A 22,999-nucleotide genomic window follows, 5' to 3' on the forward strand; every position below is an offset into this window, starting at 1 on the left:
GGGTACCACTGTATTTTGCTGTATGGTCAACATGGCTACTCCTGAATATGTTTCCTTAATTCCCTTTATTATTCTTGTTTTATTGTATAAAGATTTCTATTTAGCATTTTTTTCTCTCTGTCTGTCTCTCTTTCTTTTTCTCTCTCTTTTTTACTGTTATCATGTAGGAATCAAGCATTTCTCTTCAGACTTATTCTTACTGGTAGTACATTTTGGCACACAATAATAAATCACATAATAAAAAGCAATGAATTTATACATAATAAATTATTATGGAATAAAAACCAACATCATTAATACTGATTGAGTGAATAGACTGAAAATCATGATCAAACAAGCTTTATTTAACTGAGTGACACAGTCCTATATCCAAGTAGCCATTATTGCTTCTTATGTACATTAGCAGTATTGGGTTATTTTTTGCTGAAGATCAAGCATAGTAACTGAAGTTCCCTGGTATATCTGAAAAACAACAATAAAAAGTTCTACTCAGGTAATCTGCAACGCTTTTGGACATCTTATTTCGGAGGTTAATCTTGTCTTTTTATTACATTGGATTGGGGAGACAGTGCTGCACTTGAAGAGACAGAAAGTTGCAGAGATGGTGCACTGTGGCAGGGAAATGCCATTGGATGACTTATCAGTTAATACTCCGAGAATTTCGCATTTCAACCCATATGTTGGTAGATTTCCTCAAGAGTTACTGGGAAGAAGAAGAAGAAGAGGTGAGAGGATTATTTCCCCATTTTGGAAAATACGTTCATAGAAACATAGAATCATAGAGTTAGAAGAGACCGTAAGGACCATCCAATCCAACCCCCTATCAGGCAGAGATACACAATCCAAGCACCCTCAGCAGATGATCATCCAGCCTCTGCCATGAAAATGCTGGCATATTGTGGTGCCATGTGTGTGCCCATGGCAGTACCATTAACTTGAAAGTATATGTTATTACCAAAAGTGAGGTAGTTGTGTCTTAGGACAAAGCGGCAGTCTAGGTGCTACAGATCCCTTTAGATACTATTTTTCCACACTACTATTGCTATGTCTGTGAATTCTACCATCAATGATGTAGTTTGGATCATTAGTTAAGGCTCAGAGATAGATTAGTGTTCCATGCAGTCATGCTGGCCACATGACCATGGAGTCTTCTTTGACAATGCTGGCTATTTGGCTTAGTAATGGAGATTAGCACTGCTCCCTACAGTTGGACACGACTTGACAACCTCGTCAAATGGGAATACATTTACCTTTACTTTTACCTTGAAAGCTCAGTATCACATAAGATTTTAAAAATAAACTGATGTGTAGTTAGATTTCCATAAAGCAACTTACTAGTATCAGTAATCTTTGGACCTCCAAGCATGGAGGACCTCAGCAATATTCATTTCAGACTTTCCACTGGGCAGCTTCAGGTCATCAGAACGATCCCCATTGAAGTTTCCACATGGGGCACACAGCTTCCCAGCAAAGGTCGCTTTGACTTTCACTGTCACCTCCCCATCAGAACGAAGATGAACCTGAACCTGGGAGGCTTGGTCAACCAGGATCCCATCATGAACCTGGCTCACAGTTACAGTTTTGGAGACTTTGTATGGTAACTTCACAGGGCGCCCATTTACCTGGAACAAACAAAGTTAAATTGCAAGCATGAGATGCTCTTTTGAGAGAAGACCAAGAAGTTGTGCCCTGAGATTCTAATTAACTGGGGTGCTTTACAGACCGCCCTTTTGGTCTGTAAAGCGCCCTTATTTGCTGCACGGAGGAGCCTCAGCAGCCAAACCGTGCGACTCCTCCGCGCAGCAAAAAGAAGCTGCAAAAAGCGGTGATGACATGAGATGTAGCGTTGCAGACATGTGCTGAGAATTACTTGTACCATGCATGCAAGCCCTGGTGGCGCAGTATTTAAATGCTGGTACTACAGCCACAGCATTGTAAGTTTGATCCTAGAGGAAGGCTCCAAGGTCCACTCAGTTTTTCATCCTTTCATAGGTTGGTAAAATGATTACCCAGCTTGCTGAGGGCAATTGGCTTGCACATTGTAAACTGCTTAGGGAGTGCTAGTTCACTGTTAAGCTGTATAGAAATGTACAGTACTTGCTATTGCTACTTGCTATATGTTTTGGAGTACAACTGCAATAATGAGTGATCATTGCCATGCTGGCTGGGCCTACTTGGTACTGTTGTCCAGCAATATCTGAAAATTACCAAGTTTTCTTTGACTGTCCTGGGTCATGTACTGAAATAAAAGCTTGAAGTGTCTTCTGGATGAACTGTGTCCTTAAAAAGAGGATTTAAAGGATGCATGATAAATCTTACCAATTAAGAACTTTACTTCTTCCTGGCCTCCACTTGTGTGTATGTGCCTTCAAGGCGCCTGTCGACTTACAGCAACCCCATGAATGTCACAGGATTTTTTAAGGCAAGGAATACTCAACTGGTTTTGCTACGCCCTTCCTCTGAAATATAGTCTTCAGCACTTGGTATTCTTACCCATATCTTGCCATTGGTCTTCAGAGTGATTGAGGCATCCCAGAAATAAAAGTAAACAGCCTTCCCAACTGCCAAGGCATCCTCCACATCCTTTCCAATGTTCACTAGCACTCTGAACCAGGAGGCGGCATTTTCATCACAAACAGAGGCCAGGTCATAAACCCCACTGCTGAAGTATTTTCCCGAGGCTCCGTCAAAGGACGTGAACATGGCTTCTGGTGTGACTTTGCACTGGCCTTCTCTAGGCCCACAGCCCAATATGCCATTACTAAGTGTGCAGATCTCATCAGGCTGGCAGGTAGTTTCCTCATAGGTGACTTGGCCTGGGGCACTGCAGGTGTATTTTTCTGTGCAGTTCTTTGAGAAGATGCTCTCTTTTGCCTGTGGGGGAATCCCCAAGTAAAGAAAACCATTAGGACAATTGCAAAAGATCAGGAATAGTCAAAGAATGCTTTCTTCTGCTGTTTTATTGAAATGTTTTGCATGTTGCCATTCATTTATAGTGGGAATATAGGAGGAGACATAGTCGCACATGCTGTATGATGGTCAAAAGCTTTTATTTCTTAAAAAGCCAAAAGCTTTTGGCCTTATCACCAACTAGCATTCTTCCAGAGCTACTGTGTATGTGATATAGAGACAATGCATAAAACATACATAAAACATCATTTCTTAAAAGTTAAACCGTTTCTATTGTATATAAATATATCCATGGTAGTTCTCAGAAATTTCTGGAGTTGTAGACTGAACTTTCTATAGAAGTGGATCGCTTGAATATTAAAAGGAAGGAAATAGGCCTACCAATGGGTTCATATCTATAGATATTTCTTTAGATGGCTTCATCAAGGAGAACCAGTGGGAAGGGCCTCATTCCCACTACAAAATATACCGTTTCTTGCATCAAATTGATGAGGCTATTTAGTGCCGAATAGATGTTCACACTATTCAAGCGTTAATCAAACCTATCCGTTTCAGTTTAATCTACTTTGGGTTCACATTCATCAATGGATAGACTCAATATGGAGTCGCGTCACAGGGCTGACTGTGCCACAGGGAACTGATTCATATCCACTGTTCATTCACACTAGCACTGAATCTATTCATTGCAAAAGACGTGGGGAATTCAGCAGATCTGAAAGAAGTGCTTTAAATAGGTTTAGCACTGGGGTTGTGTAATGGAGTAACCATTGTTGATAGGTGAGCACAAGGCAATGCCGCCTGTTATACAATTGCTTGCCTAATTGTGCAATTCTGCCATGGAATAACTCCAGTGGCATACATTTATGCTACACAATTGTTGAACAGGATCTGGGACACTGTATCTGTCCTTAATTCCAGCATTCACTTTTCCATAAGGTCTCTATGAAACTCTATTAGCCAAGCTGTCCCTTCTCTAAAACAGGAGTGGAAAATTTCATGGCTGGGACACAGATTCCTGTTGGTTACCCCCAACTAAAGTAGACTCATTGAATCAAATGCTGAATGGTAAGTCCACAAGTTGATCCAGTGCGTCTACTTTAATCACGACTAACCATAGGATTTAATTGACTTACCTTGAGGTAGAATCCATCATGCACACAGCCACACTTGTCTATAGGCACACAAGCATCCCCATCAAACACATAACCTTCATTGCACTGGCAGCCTTCAAAACATTGCCTTGTGCACTGGAGTGGAGTATACAAGCTGGCACAGCTGAAATCACAAAGGGAAGTGCAGGTCCCATAATGGTTGTCATTTGGGCAGGTGATGGCTACAGACAGAGGAAACAGAAAGTGTTCAACAAGTATTTTCCTTGTGTCACCAGTGCTAGATAGAATAAAATGTCACAACATGCCAGACCCTTCCATGATTCCTTAGGCCTCAAAGAAAGGCAATGCCAAACTCCACTTGAACAAATCTTGCCAAGTAAACCTTGTGATAGGTTTGCCTTAGGGTCACCCTAAGTTGAAAATGATTTAAAGGTGTGCATACACTCACACACACACACACACACACACATGCACACGCACTGCTGCTATCCCTTCAGGATGTGCATAGATGTTGAACTGTGATGGCCATGACTTCTGCCGTGACCACACTTTTGTACACTGATTGATAGATAGGAGCCCTGGTGGCGCACTGGTTAAGTGCCTGTACTGCAGCCACAAGGTTGTGAGTTCAATCCCAGGGGCTTTAAAGTCCACCCAGCCTTGCATCCTCCACTAAAATGAGTACCCAGCTTGTTGGAGGCAATTGGCTTACAGATTGTAAACTGCTTAGGGAGTGATTAGTTCACTGATAAGAAATGTACTTGCTATTGCTATTGATTGATAGAACTCAAGGAGTAGCAAAATCTGGCAATTAAGCTTTAAGGGCATTCACTATGAGAAAAAAAAGAACCCCACATTGCCAACTTACGACAGAAGGAGTCTGTCCTCCATGCTCCAATCTCAGCTCCAGCTGCCTGACATGCAGCCATGTAGACTTGAAGGCTTTGGCAGAGGTATTGTTGGGCCCCAGCTGCCGACATGTCATGCAGGCAGTTTTCAAAGTACTCTTCAGAGCTCACAAGTGAGTGGCAGTCTGCAAAGGGTCCTAACTCGGACTTGATCATGCCACAAGAAGTCTCATCTTCATATATTGATGTGTCATCTGGTTCAGTGTTAAGCCTTTCCTTAATACAGCCATCAGAGCAACTGACACCAGCCACAGGGATGTTCCAGGATGCCCCAAAGTCAACCACATTTTGTGTGATAGTTCCATTGGGCAACATGAAATCATCACTCTCATCACCATTGAAGTTGCCACCCAGCCCACGCACCTGTCCCTGGTAGGTGATGGGAACAGAAACACGGACGTGGGAGGCAGTGTCATAAAAGACGGTGAATCCACTGGATGACTGGACAAGGATATTGCTTCCCTCTTGGGTGATCCAGAGTTTGTTGTTCTCTATATTCAGTGGCAAACTGTGAAACACTCCATTCACCTAAACAAACAATAACAAAAACAATAATGTCCATGAGAAATTAGTTTTCCTCACTAAAAGTGTAATGTTTGTTTATTTGATTTTGGCAAGTGAGGATGAAAAGTTCAGAAATTTTTCTCTCTGATAGATTAGATTATAAGGGATTGAGTACATTTTCACTGATTTTTCACATTTGGAGAGTTTTGTTCCAAACCTCTGTGTGTGTGTGTGTGTGTGTGTGTGTGTGTGTGTGTGTAAAACATGTATATTCCACAGTATCCAGCGTTTTGCAGAAACCTTATGTTTTCTGCAGAATACAATATTTTTGCACACAGAAACAATGTTTTGCATGATATAATGTTCTTGTGCATAAAATTATTTTTTAAAAATGGCAAACTGGGAAGATGGTGGTCTTTTTGCCCATTCTCAGAGGCCAAATAATAATAAATAATGGGCTAGATTCCAATTCTCCATAAGCCTGTAGGTGGCAGAGGCATCTGTTTGTCAGTCTGTCTATCTATCTATCTACATGCCACATGTTTTTTTCCGGTTGTCATGGCCAGCCAGACTGAGGACTCAGAGGACTCAGAGGAGGAGGCTGAGCTTGTGCCTCAGGTGCAGGTGGAACCTGAGGCTAAGCCAGGCCCCAGCTCTGCTTTGCCAGCTCCAGCAAAGCCTGTGACTCAGTAGCCCAGCCTCCCTCCAGCAGAGATTCCAGGCCTGGGAGACATAGAGGAGCAGGATGGGGAGGTACCTACCTTAAGCCAGCGAAGGACAGAAACTGTTCACACCTGAGCCAGGGTTTGGGCTGTGGGTCATCTAGACACCCCACTAAAAGGATGCAGACAGGGCCTTGATGTGCATGGCCACTATCTAGTTGGGGTTCTGATGCACAGTGGGACTGATGCATCATCAACCCTGTTGTGCATTTGTCCCATTGTGCATTGGTCCTAGAATCCTAGAGTTGGAAGAGACCACAAGGGCCATCCAGTCCAACCCTCTGCCATGCAGGAAATCACAATCAAAGCACCCTGGCAGATGGCCAACCAGCCTCTGTTTAAAGATCTCCATGGAAGGAGACTCCACCACACTCCTGTCCTGTTGAGCATCAGTCCTGTTGTGCATCAATCACATTGTTGGCTCTGCTACTTAATAATGTAATAGCAGCCCTTTACTGGACATGTATGTTATAGAACTGCCCAGTTCTAATTCCCACAGAGGCAATGCACTTACAAAGACACAAGTTGTTGTTGTTTCCAATGTAATGCTGGAAAAATAAGAACATGAATAAAAATAAATTTGGAACATTCATCCAACCTGACTTACCATAGCTTTCCACTTCATGTTTCTCTCCAAGACAATAGTTTTTCCATTAATGTAGATCACAACAGACTTTAACAGAGTTGAAGAACCAGCTTCAAGTTGTTCATACTCCACCAACACAGAGAACTTCACTAAATGAGGATCCTCCTTGCTAAAGATTTGGCACAAGACAAACGTGCCGGAGCCACGGAACCCAAAACTTCGTCCATCAAAAGAAATGTAATGAAGGCCTCCATATGTTGTTGTTGTTCCGTATCCCACAGGATAGCAATCCTGGATGTTGTTCTCAACCTTGCACTCCTCCTGAACTCCACAGGAGAACTGCCAACAGTCAACAACACCGTAGTCCTTGCACTGGCATTTCTCCTGGCAAGAGGCATATGGATAGAACTCCTCTCCATTCTTGTAATACCTGCCCTGGTGTACACAGCCACATTCTGCAAGAGGGACACATTCATCCCCACTAAGGACAAATCCAGTATCACAGAAGCATCCTTCAGTACATGGAGCATCACATCTTCTACCAGTAAAGTGGTGGTGGCATGTGGCAGGGCAGGCAGGTCCACAGAGTTTGTAGTGGGAATTAGAAGGACAGGAAAGGTCTGGGGAAAAAGAATCAAGAGAATATTTTACTGATCATTGCAATGGAACACAGAATACATGCTGTTCTTGCCAGGACTTCTGAGAGTAGACTAGCGGCCTCAGAGGTGGTGGTGGGATTTGTCTGTTCCTACCACCCCGGCCCTAGCCAGGTTTTTCACAGAAATATGGTACAGCCCTCTCCATTGATAGGCCAGGCCAGTATTGGCTGGTTTACATCAAGCCTACCTCAAGTCTTGCAAGAGGAAGGTGTCTTGCAACGACTTCAGGCTCCTGGAAGATTTGAATCTCACAGGAGTTCAGAATTCACATGAGAGATCATCCTCTCCTGAAACTTGAGGTGGGTTTTTAAACATGCTAACCTCATGTGCCACTCACCTCAATCTCCTGGGCTTGTAGAACTGAGAGCAGGAGGGAGGACTTCTAGCAAGGAATGGGTTGCAACACACACCAGTTGGCACTTGGCAGGAATATTTTTGCCAACAGTTTGAAAAAAATTGATCGGGAGGGCTTTAAACTAAGTTATGTGGGGGAAGGAGACAGTATTCTGGAGGGCAGGAGTTCATCAAGGGTTGGAGATAACTGTTATACTATAGAGAGAACAGGGCAAATAGTGCAAGGACACAACAGTAGGAGAGGAGAAAACTTTACATAGGCAGCTAGTGGGGATGCCCCATGATCTTAGATGTCTCTACACTAATTCACAGACCATGGGAAATAAAGAAGATGAACAAACTCCAAAGGCCATCCAGTCCAACCTCCTTCTGCCAGACAGGAATACACAGAATCCTAGAATCCTACAACTGGAAGAAACCCCCAGGGATCATCCAGATACACTCTCTCCTCCATTTGGTAATAGGTGGTGGGCCATTGCCATCTTCTGAGGCTGAGAATGTGACCCAGGTCACTTATACTACAGTCGGCCCTCCTTATCCACAGATTTTTTCTCCATGGATTCAAGCGTCCATGACTTGAAAATACAAAATTCAAACAAAGTATAAATTCCAAATAGCGAACCTTGATTTTGCTATTTTATATAAGAGATACCATTTTGCTTTGCCATTGTTTTTAATAGGACTTGAGCATCCACAGATTTTGTCATCCATGGAGGGACCTGGAACCAAACTACAGAGGATATCAAGAGCGGGGTGTAAATAATAATAATAATAATAATAATAATAATAATAATAATAATAAATTATTATTATTATTATTTTATTTCAGAAGAAGGAACTGGCAAAACAACCTCTGAGGATTCCTTGACTGTGAAGTTCATGGGGTCACCATAAGTCGACAGGCTACCTAAGGCACACACACTTATGACATTAATACTGATGACATATTACAGACCTTAGGTCTCATTCCTGTATCATAAGAGAAACAACAATCCATGTAGTACAAACAACTTCATATATTATGAATGACAGTGGAAGTCTCAAATTTTAAGTAGGTGATTAAACGGCAGCCCAGTATTTCAGTAGACCCAAATTTTGAAAGTAATACTTACTGCATGAGGACGCTGCTCTCCACTCGCCAATCTGGATGCCCTGCATTTGGCAATCTATCATGTAAGCATTGATGGCACTACAGAAAACACTGTGGAGACCTTTATATAGGCAGGTATCAAAGACACAGTCCTTAAAGTAGTATGTCGGATCAATGGCAGCATGACATCTCTTGAATGGTCCATCCTTTCTGATGAGGAGTCCACAGTAATGTTCACCCTGGTAATTTTGTTTTTCTTCTTCGCTGCACACTGGACAGTTATTGGAACATCCCTCTGAGCACTGTGGGGACCCTTTCAACTTCCAGCTGTCTGCAAATTGGATTACACTTGTTGTTTGAGTTCCAGCCTTCATGGTGAAATCATCACTGGGATTTTGATTGGCATTGCCACAGAGTCCACAGACAGCATTGGCATAAGTGTTGGGAATTATGACTCTGGCATAGCTGTACCAGTCAAAACTGACTCTCAGATCAAAGTCTGTTTTAATGAAGCCATGGACCCCACTGATGTAGATCTTCAGTTTATTCTCATAGGAGAATGGTAGGTTCACAGAGACTCCGTTGACCTGGAAAACACATAGGAAATACGATCAAGGCTTTTTAAGGACATGTTTGCTACAGAACCAATGAGAAATGTATGTATTGCCCCATAGCACCAATTCATTTCTGATGGCCTAAACTAGAAAGATTATGTCTTGTGGCATGGTCAGCAATGAACTAGTTTGGGAAAATAAAGCATCTCCATTACATAGAGTTCAGGAAGCATTTGGCTGTTTCTCTTCCAAAATTTTCTACCGCACACTTGCTGGTCCTCATATTCCACTTCATGTTTTACAAACAGGGCCAGCCCTACCATTAGGCAAATCAGGTGGGTAAAATGCAGTCCTCTGGATGTTTTGGACAGAAACTCTCATCATCTCAAGCCAGTATATCCAATGGTGTAGAATATTGGGAAATGTACTTTTCCCATCCTTGAAGTAAATGGGGAGATCATTGACCATTGCCTTCCTTTGGAGGACAGAGGTGTGTGTTCCAGGGCAGCTGCCCTGCAATTTGTGTAAGTTAATCTGCTCCCATTAAGCAAGGTAGAAGATGGTGTCCTCATGCCAATACTGGAGTAAACATGTACTGCCAGTCTGGTCAGCTTTCTAGGTGGGGTGGGGGACACACCATCATGACTCAGGCAGAAGAATATATTGGGGTAAACCCTGTTTCCACCTCCCCCAATAAAACAAAATAGCCCAATGCAGTCAACCTGAAAAGCCTCACAACATGTTTGTCAGTCCATGATTCAGTATTTTTACCTGAACTTTCTGTGGATCCTCTTGGCTCAGGCTGATAGTCATGTTGTAGACCTCCAGAGTCACCTCTTTGGTGTAGGACACAGCTTTGCTTCCTCGGTTGTTGTTTTCCACTGTGACTACAAACGGGGTGAGTCTGGGATCGTCAATGCAGACCCCTGCCAACTGATAAACACAGGTTCCCATGAAATCAAATTTCTTCCCATCAAAGGTTGTGTAATGGGGGTCTCCAGATGCGGTACAGGTGGTGTAGGTGACTTCCTGACAGGCCCGAACCCCATTGACCATGACACACTTCTCATTGTTCTTACATGAAGATCTCATGCACACAGCCCGGCCTAATTTGGGCTCACACTTGCAGCGAGTACGACAGTCTTCATCACCCCAAAACTCTTCCAATGGATTGTAAATCATGCCTTTGTAAATGCAGCTACAGCTCAACACTGGAACGCATGTCTCATCACTGCGGACATAGCCCTCATCACATTGACAGCTTTCTTCACAGGGCTGATTGCATTTGGAGAGATCTGTGCGGTCAAAACAGGTATGTGGGCAGGCAGTTCCACAGGTCTCATAGTGGCTGTTCTCAGGGCAGGATAATGGGACCAGAATTGGAGGAGGGGATGGAACAAGATCTGAATGAAATAATGATTAAAAAAAAAAGTCAGGTGAATTCTCAAGCTGAAATAAATATATACATCCAGTCTTAATTCAGAATTCACTGTTCAATAGTTTGTCAGGCCCAGCCCTGCCATTAAGCAGAATGAGATGGATGCCTTAGGCAGCAGATTGTGTGGAGCAGGAGAGCAGACTGTGTGTCTTACATGATCTTACATGATCTGCCCTAACTCTCTCCTCATTCTAGTGTGTTGCTCTCAACTGCACTAGGCAACATTGTCCTACCACTAGGATGGATGTAAGATTTAGCACCCAATCTACTCGACTACTGAAACATGGGCCAGAATCCTATTGATACTCTTTACATTGCAATGTTCCTTACATATGCAGTTGAACATTTTTGGTCGTTGTGCAACAGACAGATTCAGTTCACGGTTGCATCATGTAAACCCAGGTATAACCATTTCACATCTCAACTAGTGTTAATCCCGTCTAGAGCAAAATCAGTGACAGTTGTATTTACCTATGCATTGACTCAACAATAGAGTATGTGAGTCTGCTCTAGTTGGAATAACTAACAGGATTCCAGCCACAACATTCTGCATTTTTAGATGTTGAGTAACTATCCATCAATGCCTTCAAATGTGCCACGTTGTTTAATGAGATTGCAGTAATGGCCACTGAGCATTCCCCATTGCAGCCACACTGGCAGATAAACAACTGGTTGTACAATGATAAATTTTTGCTGAATATTTTACTACAGCGTAACTACACACATCTAAATTTACATCTACAATGTAGGATATCAGCCATCTATCCTGTTCTTCACCTCAGACTCTGAAATGTCTTGGCCTGGCCCTGTTCAGAGAATTCCCTTGCAGGGTTCCATATATTGTAACTCTAAGGAGCTTAAAGTGCCAGGAACTCAGTTGCACAATCTGCATACATCTCAGAGCTGAAAGCACAGTGTCATAGAACCACAATTTCTCCTTGGCTCTGCCCTTGGTCAACTACAATGGAGCATAGATTAAGGTGAGTATTTACCTAAATTCAAAAAAATCTATTTTTCAGAATTTGTAGAATTTATTTTTCCTGCTAAAGATGTGTGTACAAGGATTTACCCCTTTCTTTTCTTTTTCGATATGAAGATGAAAACTCCTTGATTGATTTTAGTAGAAATCCTGCCCAAAGGGAATGGTTTACTTCAGGGTATAATGTCCACAAACACTTCAGGGGAAAAACCTCAGGTGCCTGAATAGCATGTCTATTTTGACCCTTAGAGGCAATTGTCAGACAAATATATCTTAGCAAATCAATTATCCATAAAGGAAGAAGTAGGACAGATTTCATAACCTCAGATAAATCCAGAGTCTGGGACATTGTATGTGGGACAATTGAGATGTTACAGCTATGTGCCCAGTGTCCCTACATTCTCAACAGGGCCCTGAAACCCTTTAAAGAGAAGGAATATTATGATCTGCAAATCCTATCATGTGAAGAACTCAAGATAATTAAATTGTAAGAAAGCTGGGCCTTTGGGCCACTATCTTGAAAATAATTACCAAATGCACCAAAAGGTGATGGAGCAAAGCCAAAGCCTTCATAGTTTCTGGTACCGAAGAGAAAGACACCAAAGGGAATTTCAGGATGCTCTAGGATGACAGATCTGCTTGTGCGGGGCCATTTGTGTTCCCCCCATGAATACTGTGATCCAGGGATCTCTCTCCATTGAATGTCTGTAAAAGCCATCTTATCCTTAGTAACGCGACTGGCTTCAGAACTTTTGGCTATGATTGCAATATAGTTCTCAAACTTCTCTATTCCATCAATGTAGTAGGACAAGCCATAGAACGTTATGGGTGAGATGTTGATGAGGAATGGATCATAGCCTGTATTTCCTGACTTGATGCCAGTGAAGAACAAAAAGACCTGGATTCCAGCATTAGCAGAGACATAAAATGCCTCTGGGTACTGGATTTCAAACTGGCTTACTTCCCCAGCCACCATGTCTTGAAAGCTTTTTAGATTCCCCGATTGATAATGTATGCGTGTGGTTTGGGATGCAACCACATATACAATATCAGCATTGCCTTGGAAAAACATAGGAGGAACAATGAAACTGGTGCCCCAGCTGGAGACTGGCAGGAGCTGCTCAGAGACATGGTCGCAATAATAGTTTTGCTGAACACAAACATGCCCACTCAGGACTGCCACGGGTGCTGATGACTGAATCCTGGTTCCCGATAGATCGTCTGAGCTTTGCAGCTGGACAACCTGGAAAGCACCAAGGTTAACTGTGAGTTTGCTTCCTGCTCCATAGGTCTTTCCATCAAAGACGACTTTCCCTTTCAGATAAACATTGACTCTCGTTGGAATCTGCCAAGCGATAACTGCAAATTCTTTTAAGTAGCTTGTTGATCTGGTACCAGCCGGAGTAATGACATAATACTCTGTGCCAAGTTTGTGGACTGGGTGTACAGTTGTGGTGGCAACAGAAAACAACTTCCGATCCAACAAGACCACAGAAATGTCCTTCTCAGCCTGGATCAGAACGGAATTATCAAACGTGTCACTGCCTATCATCTCTGCAGTCACTGGGATTTGTACCGGTACCATTTGACCCTCTTCAACAGAGTAACTTTTCCGGGTGGCACTTTTGGTCAGTGTCACAGTTACAGTGGTGGAACTGTGGTAACCAGTGATGAACAGCTGTAAACTTGTCTCGGAGGGCCATCTTGTCTCAAAATTTTCCATGAAAGCCGTGATGAATTGTTTCCCTTGGAATCCTGCTTTGCCAGGACCTGAAGGGATGAGAAGAGAAAAGATCAAAAGAAGCCAAACTTGGTAAGATAATAACAGAAACAATTTATATGAGAAGATACCATCACAGACTTTGGATGGAATCCTTTTTTCAGCACTGTATATGTTCCTCCCCTTATATCATGCACCTCTCTATATAAACAACTTGCTCTGATTTGTTTCTTATCTGACCACCATGTGCCCCCCCCCATTCACCATTTGTCTCCATTTCTCTTTCTTAATTTTGTATAATATTACAAAAGGCAAATCAGTAAGCATGAAAGTGTTAATTGTGGGATCTGTGTATTGGACTTGGATTTTGGGAGACCAAGGTTTGAATCCCACTGGATGACTTTGGACAAGTCACATTCTCAGCCTCAGAGGATCAATAAGATGCAGAGGGAGAAACAAAAATAGCTAAACCTTGTTATCTGCTATCTCATAGATAATAATTGTGACATTGCGAAGGACTGAAGAGCATTGTAAAGACATTTATATTTACAGATGAAGGAATCAATACACAGTTAAATCAAACTAGGAAGGCAAAACGGGATACATGGGCAGTAGACTAAGCTGACAAAATCCATCTGGTGGCTGAGGTTTTGTACACACATTTTCTCTGACATTTCATTCAATAGGGAAACTGAAATAAAGAACTGAGAGGAAATAAATAATAGAAGAGGAAGAATCAGCTTCCTCTTCTGAGAAAAATAAAGGAAGTGAAAGCTTTGATTTTATTATCATGGTTCTCCTCCCCATCCCCCTTCGCCAAAGATATGAGTGATCAGCATTCTCACATATCTACTCCCAACTGTTGCAAGTGGTGACAGAATAACAGAATCATAGAACTGTAGAGTTGGAAGAGACTACAAGGGCCATCCAGTCCAACCCCATTCTGCCATGCAGGAACTCTCAATCAAAGCATACCTGACAGATGATCATTCAGCCTCTGTTTAAAGACCTCCAAGGAAGGAGACTCCACCACTCTCCATTGAGGGAGTGTGTTCCACTGTCAACAGCCCTTACAGTCAGGAAGTTCTTCCTAATGTTGAGGTGGAATCTCTTTTCCTGCAGTTTGCACCCATTGTTCTGGGTCCTATTCTCTGGAGCAGCAGAAAACAAGCTTGCTCCCTCCTCAATATGACATCCCTTCAAATATTTAAACAGGGCTATCATATCAAAGGCAAGAGTGCAATTTGTCTTGGAAGCACTGACCTCCCTCTACTCTCTCTTCCATTCAGCCTTTGGTGTGAGCCAAAACAGTTAGGCCTGCCATAATTTTGTAGGTTCTTTGGCATTGTTTTACTTTACTTCATCATTTAGCTCTTTTGTTGCATGTCAGTAAGTTTTATCCTTAACTTATCTAAGGGTCATAACAAAATCCATAATTTTGCCCCCAAAACCTGCCCTCAACTTATGGCCTGTTACAGACTGCCAAAATAAAGCTGCTTCGGGTCTCTTTGGAGGTATGCTGTTTAAATGATGCATAGGTCCTAAGAGTCTGGAAGTCGTGCCAAAGCCACGCTCCATTCCTAAGCACTGGAGTGCAGCTTTGGTTCAGCTTCCGGATTCTTAGGATGCATGCATCATTTAAATAGCATACCTCCAAAGAGACCCAAAGCAGCTTTATTTTGGCAGTCTGTAACAGGCCATAGTGAAGTATATATGGTAGGTAGGTAGGTAGAGTGTGTGTGTGTGTGTGTGTGTGTGTGTGTGTGTGTGTGTCTAAAATATTTATATCATGCACTGTTTAGATACAGGCCAAGGTATAAAATATTTATGCATAGCCTGCCCTCTGTCTGAAGAGTTCATGGTGTACAAGTCACACTGTGTAGCATAAACAACTGAGTCCTCCAACAAATAGGGAACAGCCAAAGAGTTTGGGACAAATAACTACTGCATCTGCCTCCTGAAGCAATTGGTCCCTGCACCCAATGTTAAAGATGGCCCCCGCGGTAAGAGGCAAACTCATCTTTCAGCTCCTCTTCTAATTCTGGATATTAGATACCCATCCTAAAAAGAAAGAGGGAATTGGAGACATTTTCTCTTCCTCCCAGATTACTCACCGATCAGTAGCATTAAACCAGCCAAAATGTGTAGGATCTTCATCTTTGCCACAACTGCAAAAATAATAATAATTTGGAACGAAAACATTTAAAAAGTTTTCTGGTATTTTTGCTCATAGTTGCAAACCTATAGTTTGCAGTGGTAACCTCTAAAGCAGAGCTTAGAAAATTACTTTTAAAAATGATTTCGTTACATAACATTTTGCAAAGCCCCCATCCATGCACCCACACACCACCACAATTTGACAGCATTGCAAGGGGGGAAATAATAACCCCTCAATGTTATCCATATTCCTTTTGAATTCCTTTTTTTTAAGGTAAATCTTTTAAAAATAAAAAAAAATGGTTTGAAATTGTTTCAAAAGGTTCCAAGGAAATAAAACAGTAACAGCATTATTGACCATAACATTATTTACAAAAGGAACATCATTATATATTATCCACCAAAAACAGACTGCAGCCAGCATTATTCATTGCAGCAGTTATTTGCAAGCGCTGCAAAGTGTTTCTTGCAATGAAAATTTCTTGAAGAAGTCCTGTCACTTTTTAACAGCAGCCTAATAACATCATGAAAAAGGTTTCCAACTATGAAGATCCCATGACGGAAAACCAATGTCCATCCCAAAAGGCAGTTTCTTTCATCTGAGATAAAGAAAGGAAAGCAGAGACCAAATACTGTTGGAGTTCATTCGTGATGTTCCAAGAGCACTAGAGACCTGGACATAGCCTTACCTATCACATGAACACTGAAGCTTCAGAGTAACCCAAAAGCATCTTGATCCAGCTGCTATATAAAAATGCCTATGGTAAAAAGGGAGTGGCCATCTTTCTGCTTTAAGTGTGGGGATTTTGTTACATTCTTGTATGGTAAGAGAGCTGATACTTTAAATAAAACCTGTTTGACAAGAGTCAACATAGAAATGTCTATTTACACTTTGGGGAGTGGTCTCCACTCAAACGACATTCAACTCCTGTATTAATTCCTTTTTGCCTTCCCACACAGTACTGTAGATGAATAAGACAAATGTTGGACCAACACCATCACAATTCACTTTTTAATCTTTGCAGAAATCAACTACGAAATAACAAACATCCTTCCCCCCTCCAACCCCTTCCCACCTTTTCTCACCTGCAGCTCTTGAACCTGGGCATTTCCTAGTTAGTGGGGAGTTGTGAGCCAAACATTCAGCAAATGGCTCATTCTGATAATTTCTCAAAGAGAGATGGATGAGGTGGTGAAGGAAAATCCCTGTGTGCGTAGACGTGTTGCAATGCTTTCTGAGGATCCCTGGGAATGATGTATTTGTTGTATGATCAAAAGGGGGAATATGCAAAGACCGATGCTCCCCCTGAGGTGGTATCTCATTCTATCTCTGAGGCATAAAGAACTAACAAAGTCACAGTTTGCTGAACCTATCTGTGGAGAGGGTTATCAACTGGGTTGCTTCAGAATCCAACCCAATGAAAAACTAAAGAAAAATGGCTCTAATCTAGATAACCTTTTCAAATAATGAACTCATGAGCCAAAGAAGGGTAAATCAGCCCAGCGTCCACATTCTGCCAGTAAAATGTATTAAAAGATAATCCACTTCAAATATTTGTGTTTTAAGTCTCTACCATAAACATCTAGAGTTTTGACTGATAAGAAGCACACAGAAGAGTGAAGTGGTAGAAGGAAGCACAGGGTGCAGAGGAGGAGAGGAAGATAGTAGCAATCTGGTGTGTTTGTTGAAGAATAACTGGTTCACATTAAAAGGCATCATTCATGCCTGCCAATGAATCAGAGAATCTGCTGGGAATGAAATCCTGGGAGAGAAGACATGGATGTTGCCTCCTTGTACACTTGTAAGCTTATCATGTGGCTCTCCGTGGCATGGGAACATAACAGAATGGAAGGGTACAGATTGGGGGGAGAACGTGTCTTACCACATGGCAGAATGCCCCCAATGCCACCGAAAGTCCCCGATCCATTCTTCATCCGTCCCACAGCAGCCAATTTTCAAGAACTGTTCAGAATCGTTCTTGAAAATTGGCTGCTGTGGGACAGACGCAGAACAGATTGGGGACTTCCGTAGTGCTCACAAAACTATAAATCCCAGGATTCTGTAGGACGGAGCCACGGCAGTTAAAGTGGTGTCAAACTGCATTATTTCTACAGTGCAGATACACTCTTAGTTGGAGTTTTTCATACTAATTAGCCACTGATAGGGAATGGCTGTTAGACCCTTGGTCAATCCAGAACTGCGATTTGCTGGCTAGATTCAGTAAGAACAGCTGATGGTAAACGATTCAGGTCCAGAGCACACTGCAAAAATAATCCAGTTTGAGACCACTTTAACTGCCCTGGCTCAATGCTTGGGATAGGCTTACCTGTCAAGAGAACTCGGGTGCCACAATGAACTGCAATTCCCTAGCACTGAGCCGGGAGAGTTAAAGCAGTCTCAAGATGGATCATTTGTGCAGTGTGTTTTGGACCATAGTCCAACTCTACTCACCAGACTAGAAGTAGAGACACCTCTGTTCAAATATCCACCACTCATTTATGATGCTTGATATGTGTCCAGGATCCAATCGCTGGCCTTTAACTTAGCGGGTTGTTGTGAGTGACTAAAACAGGGTGACTAAAAGTTATGCTTAACCATCCCTGAAAGAAGGGCAGGGTACAGGTATTAAAAAACAGACCAAATATTGAAAATGCCCAGTTCAAAGAATCCTCTCACCTTCAGTCAGACAATAGAACAATCTCAGCATGGCAAAGGAGAATCTGGCTTGCTGACTCCATCTCCTTCCCTTCCTCTGCTGTTTTTCTCCTTTTATCAGGATGAAGAACTGACCAAGAAGCTCTGTGGTTATTTGCAGATAAATGTGAGAGGCCCCAAATGGGATGGAGTTCTCAGAGGGGTGGGAGATCAGCAAACTATTTACTGTTGCTCTGATTGTTCAATCGATCTGTCCCCAGAGATTTGGCCTTACCAGACAGTATCCGGATGAAGCAACTAGCAAGTTCCATGAGAACTGTTTCTCTGATGTCAAAGAAGCTCAATTGCAATGGCATGTCTCACCCTACAATTGTTAAAAGGTGATATCCTAACCAAGGCCTTGTTACATCAATGTGAAGCACTGTTGAAATGCTTGCACCCTCGAAGAGGTTCCAAATGTGAGGTTCTTAGTGGATGAGGGATGCATTAGATCAAGTGTTTTGCAGTTGGAAAGTGCACAGTTGTTAACTCCAGTTTGATAAGTAAGGAGTGAATCGGATCCCAGGCCCCAAAAGTAAATTTCCAAACTCTGCATGACTTTTTTTTTCCAGCTTTGCATGACCATCTGTCAGAAGTGTGGCTTTGGTCATGCTCTGTCAGCTAGCTTTAATTGTAAGGAAGAAGCATCAACAAACTTACCTGAGATTCCTTGTCATGGAAGACTCCAGTCACCATACAAAGGAGCACCAGACAAGAGATAGAAAAATATAACTGACTTTTGCTTAATTATTTTCCTTTTTATATAACATGCTCAGTGGTAATCTGCCACAAGCAGTAATACATACCAAAAGCCTTTCTAATAAAACCTCCTCCACTTGCCGTGTAAAGAGAGTCCATTAGTGGCCCCGGTGTACAAAGAGGAGACATCATTGCTTCTGCTCTGGAAAGAAAGACCAAGAGCTATGTCCCCTCTGCTATGCTGTTATCAAACAATCACTACTTTCAGGCAGGGTGAATTTGTGATCCAACTCAGTCATACATTTCCACCAACAAAACAGAAAGCAAAGTGATACCAGAAGAAACAAAACGTAACATAGCAACACCAACAAATATGCTCCCACCCCATCATCCATGGAAACTCAGCTGCCATGCACCAGACTGTTGTGTTCCCATATTATGCTTGCAGAGAAGGCACAGGTAGATATGATCAGTGGTGGCACGAGACATGCTTCTCACAAGTGACAATGGCTTCCTTGCTCGAAGGAGAAGTTGGATTTCATTGTGAATGATTTGTTGCTGGTTATTCCTGGTTGAGGGGTCCTAGCAATGATAGCTCAACCAGTTTAATAGATAGCTCTGAAAAAAGTCTACACAATATCCCTCCCCCCGGGGGGGCAATGCACAAAACAAAATTCCCTTTCATTCAAAGAATGGGCATGTTTTAGAGAAAGAAAGTTTATAACTCAGCATTAGTGTATCTCATCTCCTTTGATAACAAAGAGTGGACAGAGAGCTTTACCCTGCATTTACTGATTTTAGTGGCACTTTTGTTTGGATGGACATAAACTTCCTGTGGGAAAACCCTATTGAAAAGAAACATATATTGGGGATTCATTTTTTTTATAAAAATTAGAACTGGTATAAACTGATGCCTTACTAAGTAAGAGTCATACAGATAAAAAGGTTGGACAGGATTCGATTCCACTTCCGCATCTTTACAATTTTTTATTAACGGAGTGGTTTCAGTAGTTCATCACCCAGATTTTCATATGCTAAAGGGCTTGGATAGAATAGGTAAACAGCCTTTCATAAGTGGAAGATAGGATTTTGATATCTAATATACTGGTAGGCCTATGCACATGACAGAGAAAGTGTAATGCCTAACAGCAAGAGAATCATATAGTACCGTAATCAGCAGTATGAGATCAAAAGCATTGATTTATGGCAAGAGCACAAAATGATATGCATGGCTTTAGACTCCAGTGAGGTGAGGTGGGATTTTTTACATACTAGAGCATAACAAGGGAAAGTGCGCAAGCAAAAGCCATGGGCTCCAAAACTCTGGAAGGCCTGGTTCAATTGTGTTTGTGTAAAAAGGAACACTAGATACCAAAATAAATGTTGGTAGCTTACCAGTCTAGAGGACTGCACCTTTCAATGGCAGAATTTATTCTCCCTCCCCACTCCATTTCTCCCTATGCGCACATATATTATTTTGAGGGGGGAAACATTATATGATGATGATGATGATGATGATGATGATGATGATGATGATGATGCTTTAACCACCTCTCCCCACCGGGAACAATAACAATTAACAGACACACCACATCAGTTAAATAACATCAATTAAAATACACATCAATTTAAAAGGACATGGATACAACTTAAAAGGACAAGATATACGCATATTAAAACAATCCACATTTAAAATTAATAATTTAAAATTCACAATTTAAAAATCATCTGGTTAAGCCTGCTAGAAGAGACGGGTCTTTAATGCTGTTTTGAATTCAGACAGCATATTCAGTTGTTGAATCTCTTCCGGCAGGCAGTTCCACAGTCTAGGGGTGGCTGAAGAAAAAGTCATCTGGCCGACAGTTGCGAACCTAGTCCTGGCTGACTGGAATAAATGTCCACTATAGGACCTGAGCATACAGTGTGGATTAAATGGGAGAAGGAGATCCTGTAGGTAACCTGGCCCCAAACCATGCAGGACTTTAAAGGTAATAACCAATACTTTGTACCTTGCCCATAAACTAAATGGCAGCCAGTGGAGTGATTTTAATACTGGTGTAATGTGATCACTCCTAGATGTCCCTGTAATCAATCTGGCTGCCATATTTTGGACTAGCCGAAATTTCCAAACTTGGTACAGAGGTAGCCCAATGTAAAGGGCATTGCAGAAGTCCAGCCTTGAGGTTACCAGTGCATGCAACACCATTTTTAGCCTTGCCTCCCCTAAGGTAGGGAAAACTAGAGCATCTTCTTGTTGTAGTATGTGTAAGGAACTCATCAGAATTCATAGCGTTGTTCTGATGGTCACGCCTACATTTGCTATGCAAGAAAAGTCCTTCTCTCCCCTGCTTTAATAATAATAATAGGATTTATTTATATACCACCCAATCACTAGGAATCCGAGGAGTTTACAACAGAGGGGATAATAGACGGTTCCCTGCCCGCAGGCTTACAATCTAAAAGACACAACACAAAAGGAGAAGGGAATGGTGAGGAGGGGAGGGGATCAGGTCCAGCATTCTTCTCTCTTCTCTCCCTCTGAGGCCTGGACCAAGGCAAATGGACCAGAGGGAGGGCTCTTCTTCTTCTTCTTCCAGGCAGGCAGTTGGAGCTAGCCTGCCTCTCTTTCCTTCAAGATGGAGGATAGAGGATGGTGCAAGGCCACAGCATCATGCTCCCAAATCAGCTAGGTCTGATGTGAGGTACAGCCTGACACCAGGAGACTCACACTTTGCTCATCCCTGCTTTAGTACAAGTTGATTTAACTACAACACCTTTTAGCATGAACATCATTCCGTTAGGCCTAGAACTGTGCTGTTTTGGATGGTACAGGGCAATTTCACCAAACTCCTATACTAATTCATCTCAATATCCCAAGCGAACAGATGCTGGGATATCTGATATCTACAACACAACAGTTTCCCTGTTACAGTATATTCTTGATTTTGGATAACATATTAGCTTTTCCTACTGTTGTTTGCACAAACGAAAATGCAAAGAGTTTTTGTTCTTTTCCTGCAGTGATTTGTGTAGCAACCGGGTCAGTCCCAGGGCACGATGTGATTTATACGATGCTTCTCATTTCAATTGATTGCAACACTGGGGTTGTGAAACTGTTTTGTTTTTTAAGGAGTTGGTGCAGCTCTAGGGAACTGCAGAGTATGGAGAGGTTTAAAACCTTTTGAGCAACTTTAATCTGTTGCCTAATTTGAAGAATGAGAAGAACTACATGCCAACAATTTGGAGTTTTGAATCAAATCAACAAATAAAATTCACCTCTCCCATATCTACTTGCACTCTAGATGCTTTACGACATACTGGGGATTTCCCCTTTCATCAGCATATATTCCAGGAATTCTGCTTTGCTGCAGGAATTCAGATAGCAACAGGGAAGTACAGAGGGTCATTCATTTCCAGTGCATTCTGTGGTTTGTTCGCTGTTTTGTACTTGACAGAGTTGCAAAATGTTTCTTCTGTGACCTTGCTACCACTTTTCAAACCATTTAAATTTTTATTTTGTATTATAGTACATTATGTATATTACAAGGAACATAGAACAGGAAAGAATATTTGAGCAAAAAATTAAAACTTTTAAACTTGCGATGGGATGGGCGTTCAACCACTATTCAATCCTTTCAGGAATGTTGGCATTACTGGAGTAGGCATGGACTTATTGGCATTGTCCCCTTCACCATCTTGAATATGACTTGACTATGGACTTTATCACACGGGGAAAATAGCGGGATTTAAACACTGGTTAAATTTTCATACACATCGCGATTAAAGAGCCATTATCCCGGGAATGAACCGGCAATAAACAGACAATAAGCAGCAACAAATCATTTACTGATTTCCCCGTAAATGATTTGTTGCTATTCATTGCCTATTTATTCCCGGGATAATGGCACTTTA

General features: G+C 42.0%; 1 protein-coding gene across 2 annotated transcripts; it reads right to left on the reverse strand.

Moving 5' to 3' along the window:
* Window positions 1-323: 323 nt before the first annotated feature.
* LOC121915847 (IgGFc-binding protein-like) lies at window positions 324-18,520 on the reverse strand. 2 transcript variants are annotated; one of them, XM_042440417.1, is made up of 11 exons: window positions 18,371-18,520; window positions 15,651-15,704; window positions 12,348-13,586; window positions 10,171-10,802; window positions 8,868-9,432; window positions 6,764-7,362; window positions 4,891-5,458; window positions 4,044-4,243; window positions 2,494-2,874; window positions 1,336-1,622; window positions 324-703 (listed from the first exon to the last, which is right to left on the reverse strand). In XM_042440417.1, exons 1-10 carry the CDS (start codon window positions 18,399-18,401, stop codon window positions 1,341-1,343), a joined length of 4,551 nt encoding a protein of 1,516 aa, XP_042296351.1. In that variant the 5' UTR covers window positions 18,402-18,520; the 3' UTR covers window positions 324-703; window positions 1,336-1,340. The 2 variants fall into 2 exon arrangements, with proteins under 2 accessions (XP_042296351.1, XP_042296352.1); XM_042440418.1 differs by having other exon boundaries at window positions 1,332-1,622.
* Between the last annotated feature and the right edge of the window lie 4,479 nt (window positions 18,521-22,999).

Source organism: Sceloporus undulatus, chromosome 9, assembly GCF_019175285.1.
Source record: "Sceloporus undulatus isolate JIND9_A2432 ecotype Alabama chromosome 9, SceUnd_v1.1, whole genome shotgun sequence".
Classification (NCBI taxonomy): domain Eukaryota; kingdom Metazoa; phylum Chordata; class Lepidosauria; order Squamata; family Phrynosomatidae; genus Sceloporus; species Sceloporus undulatus.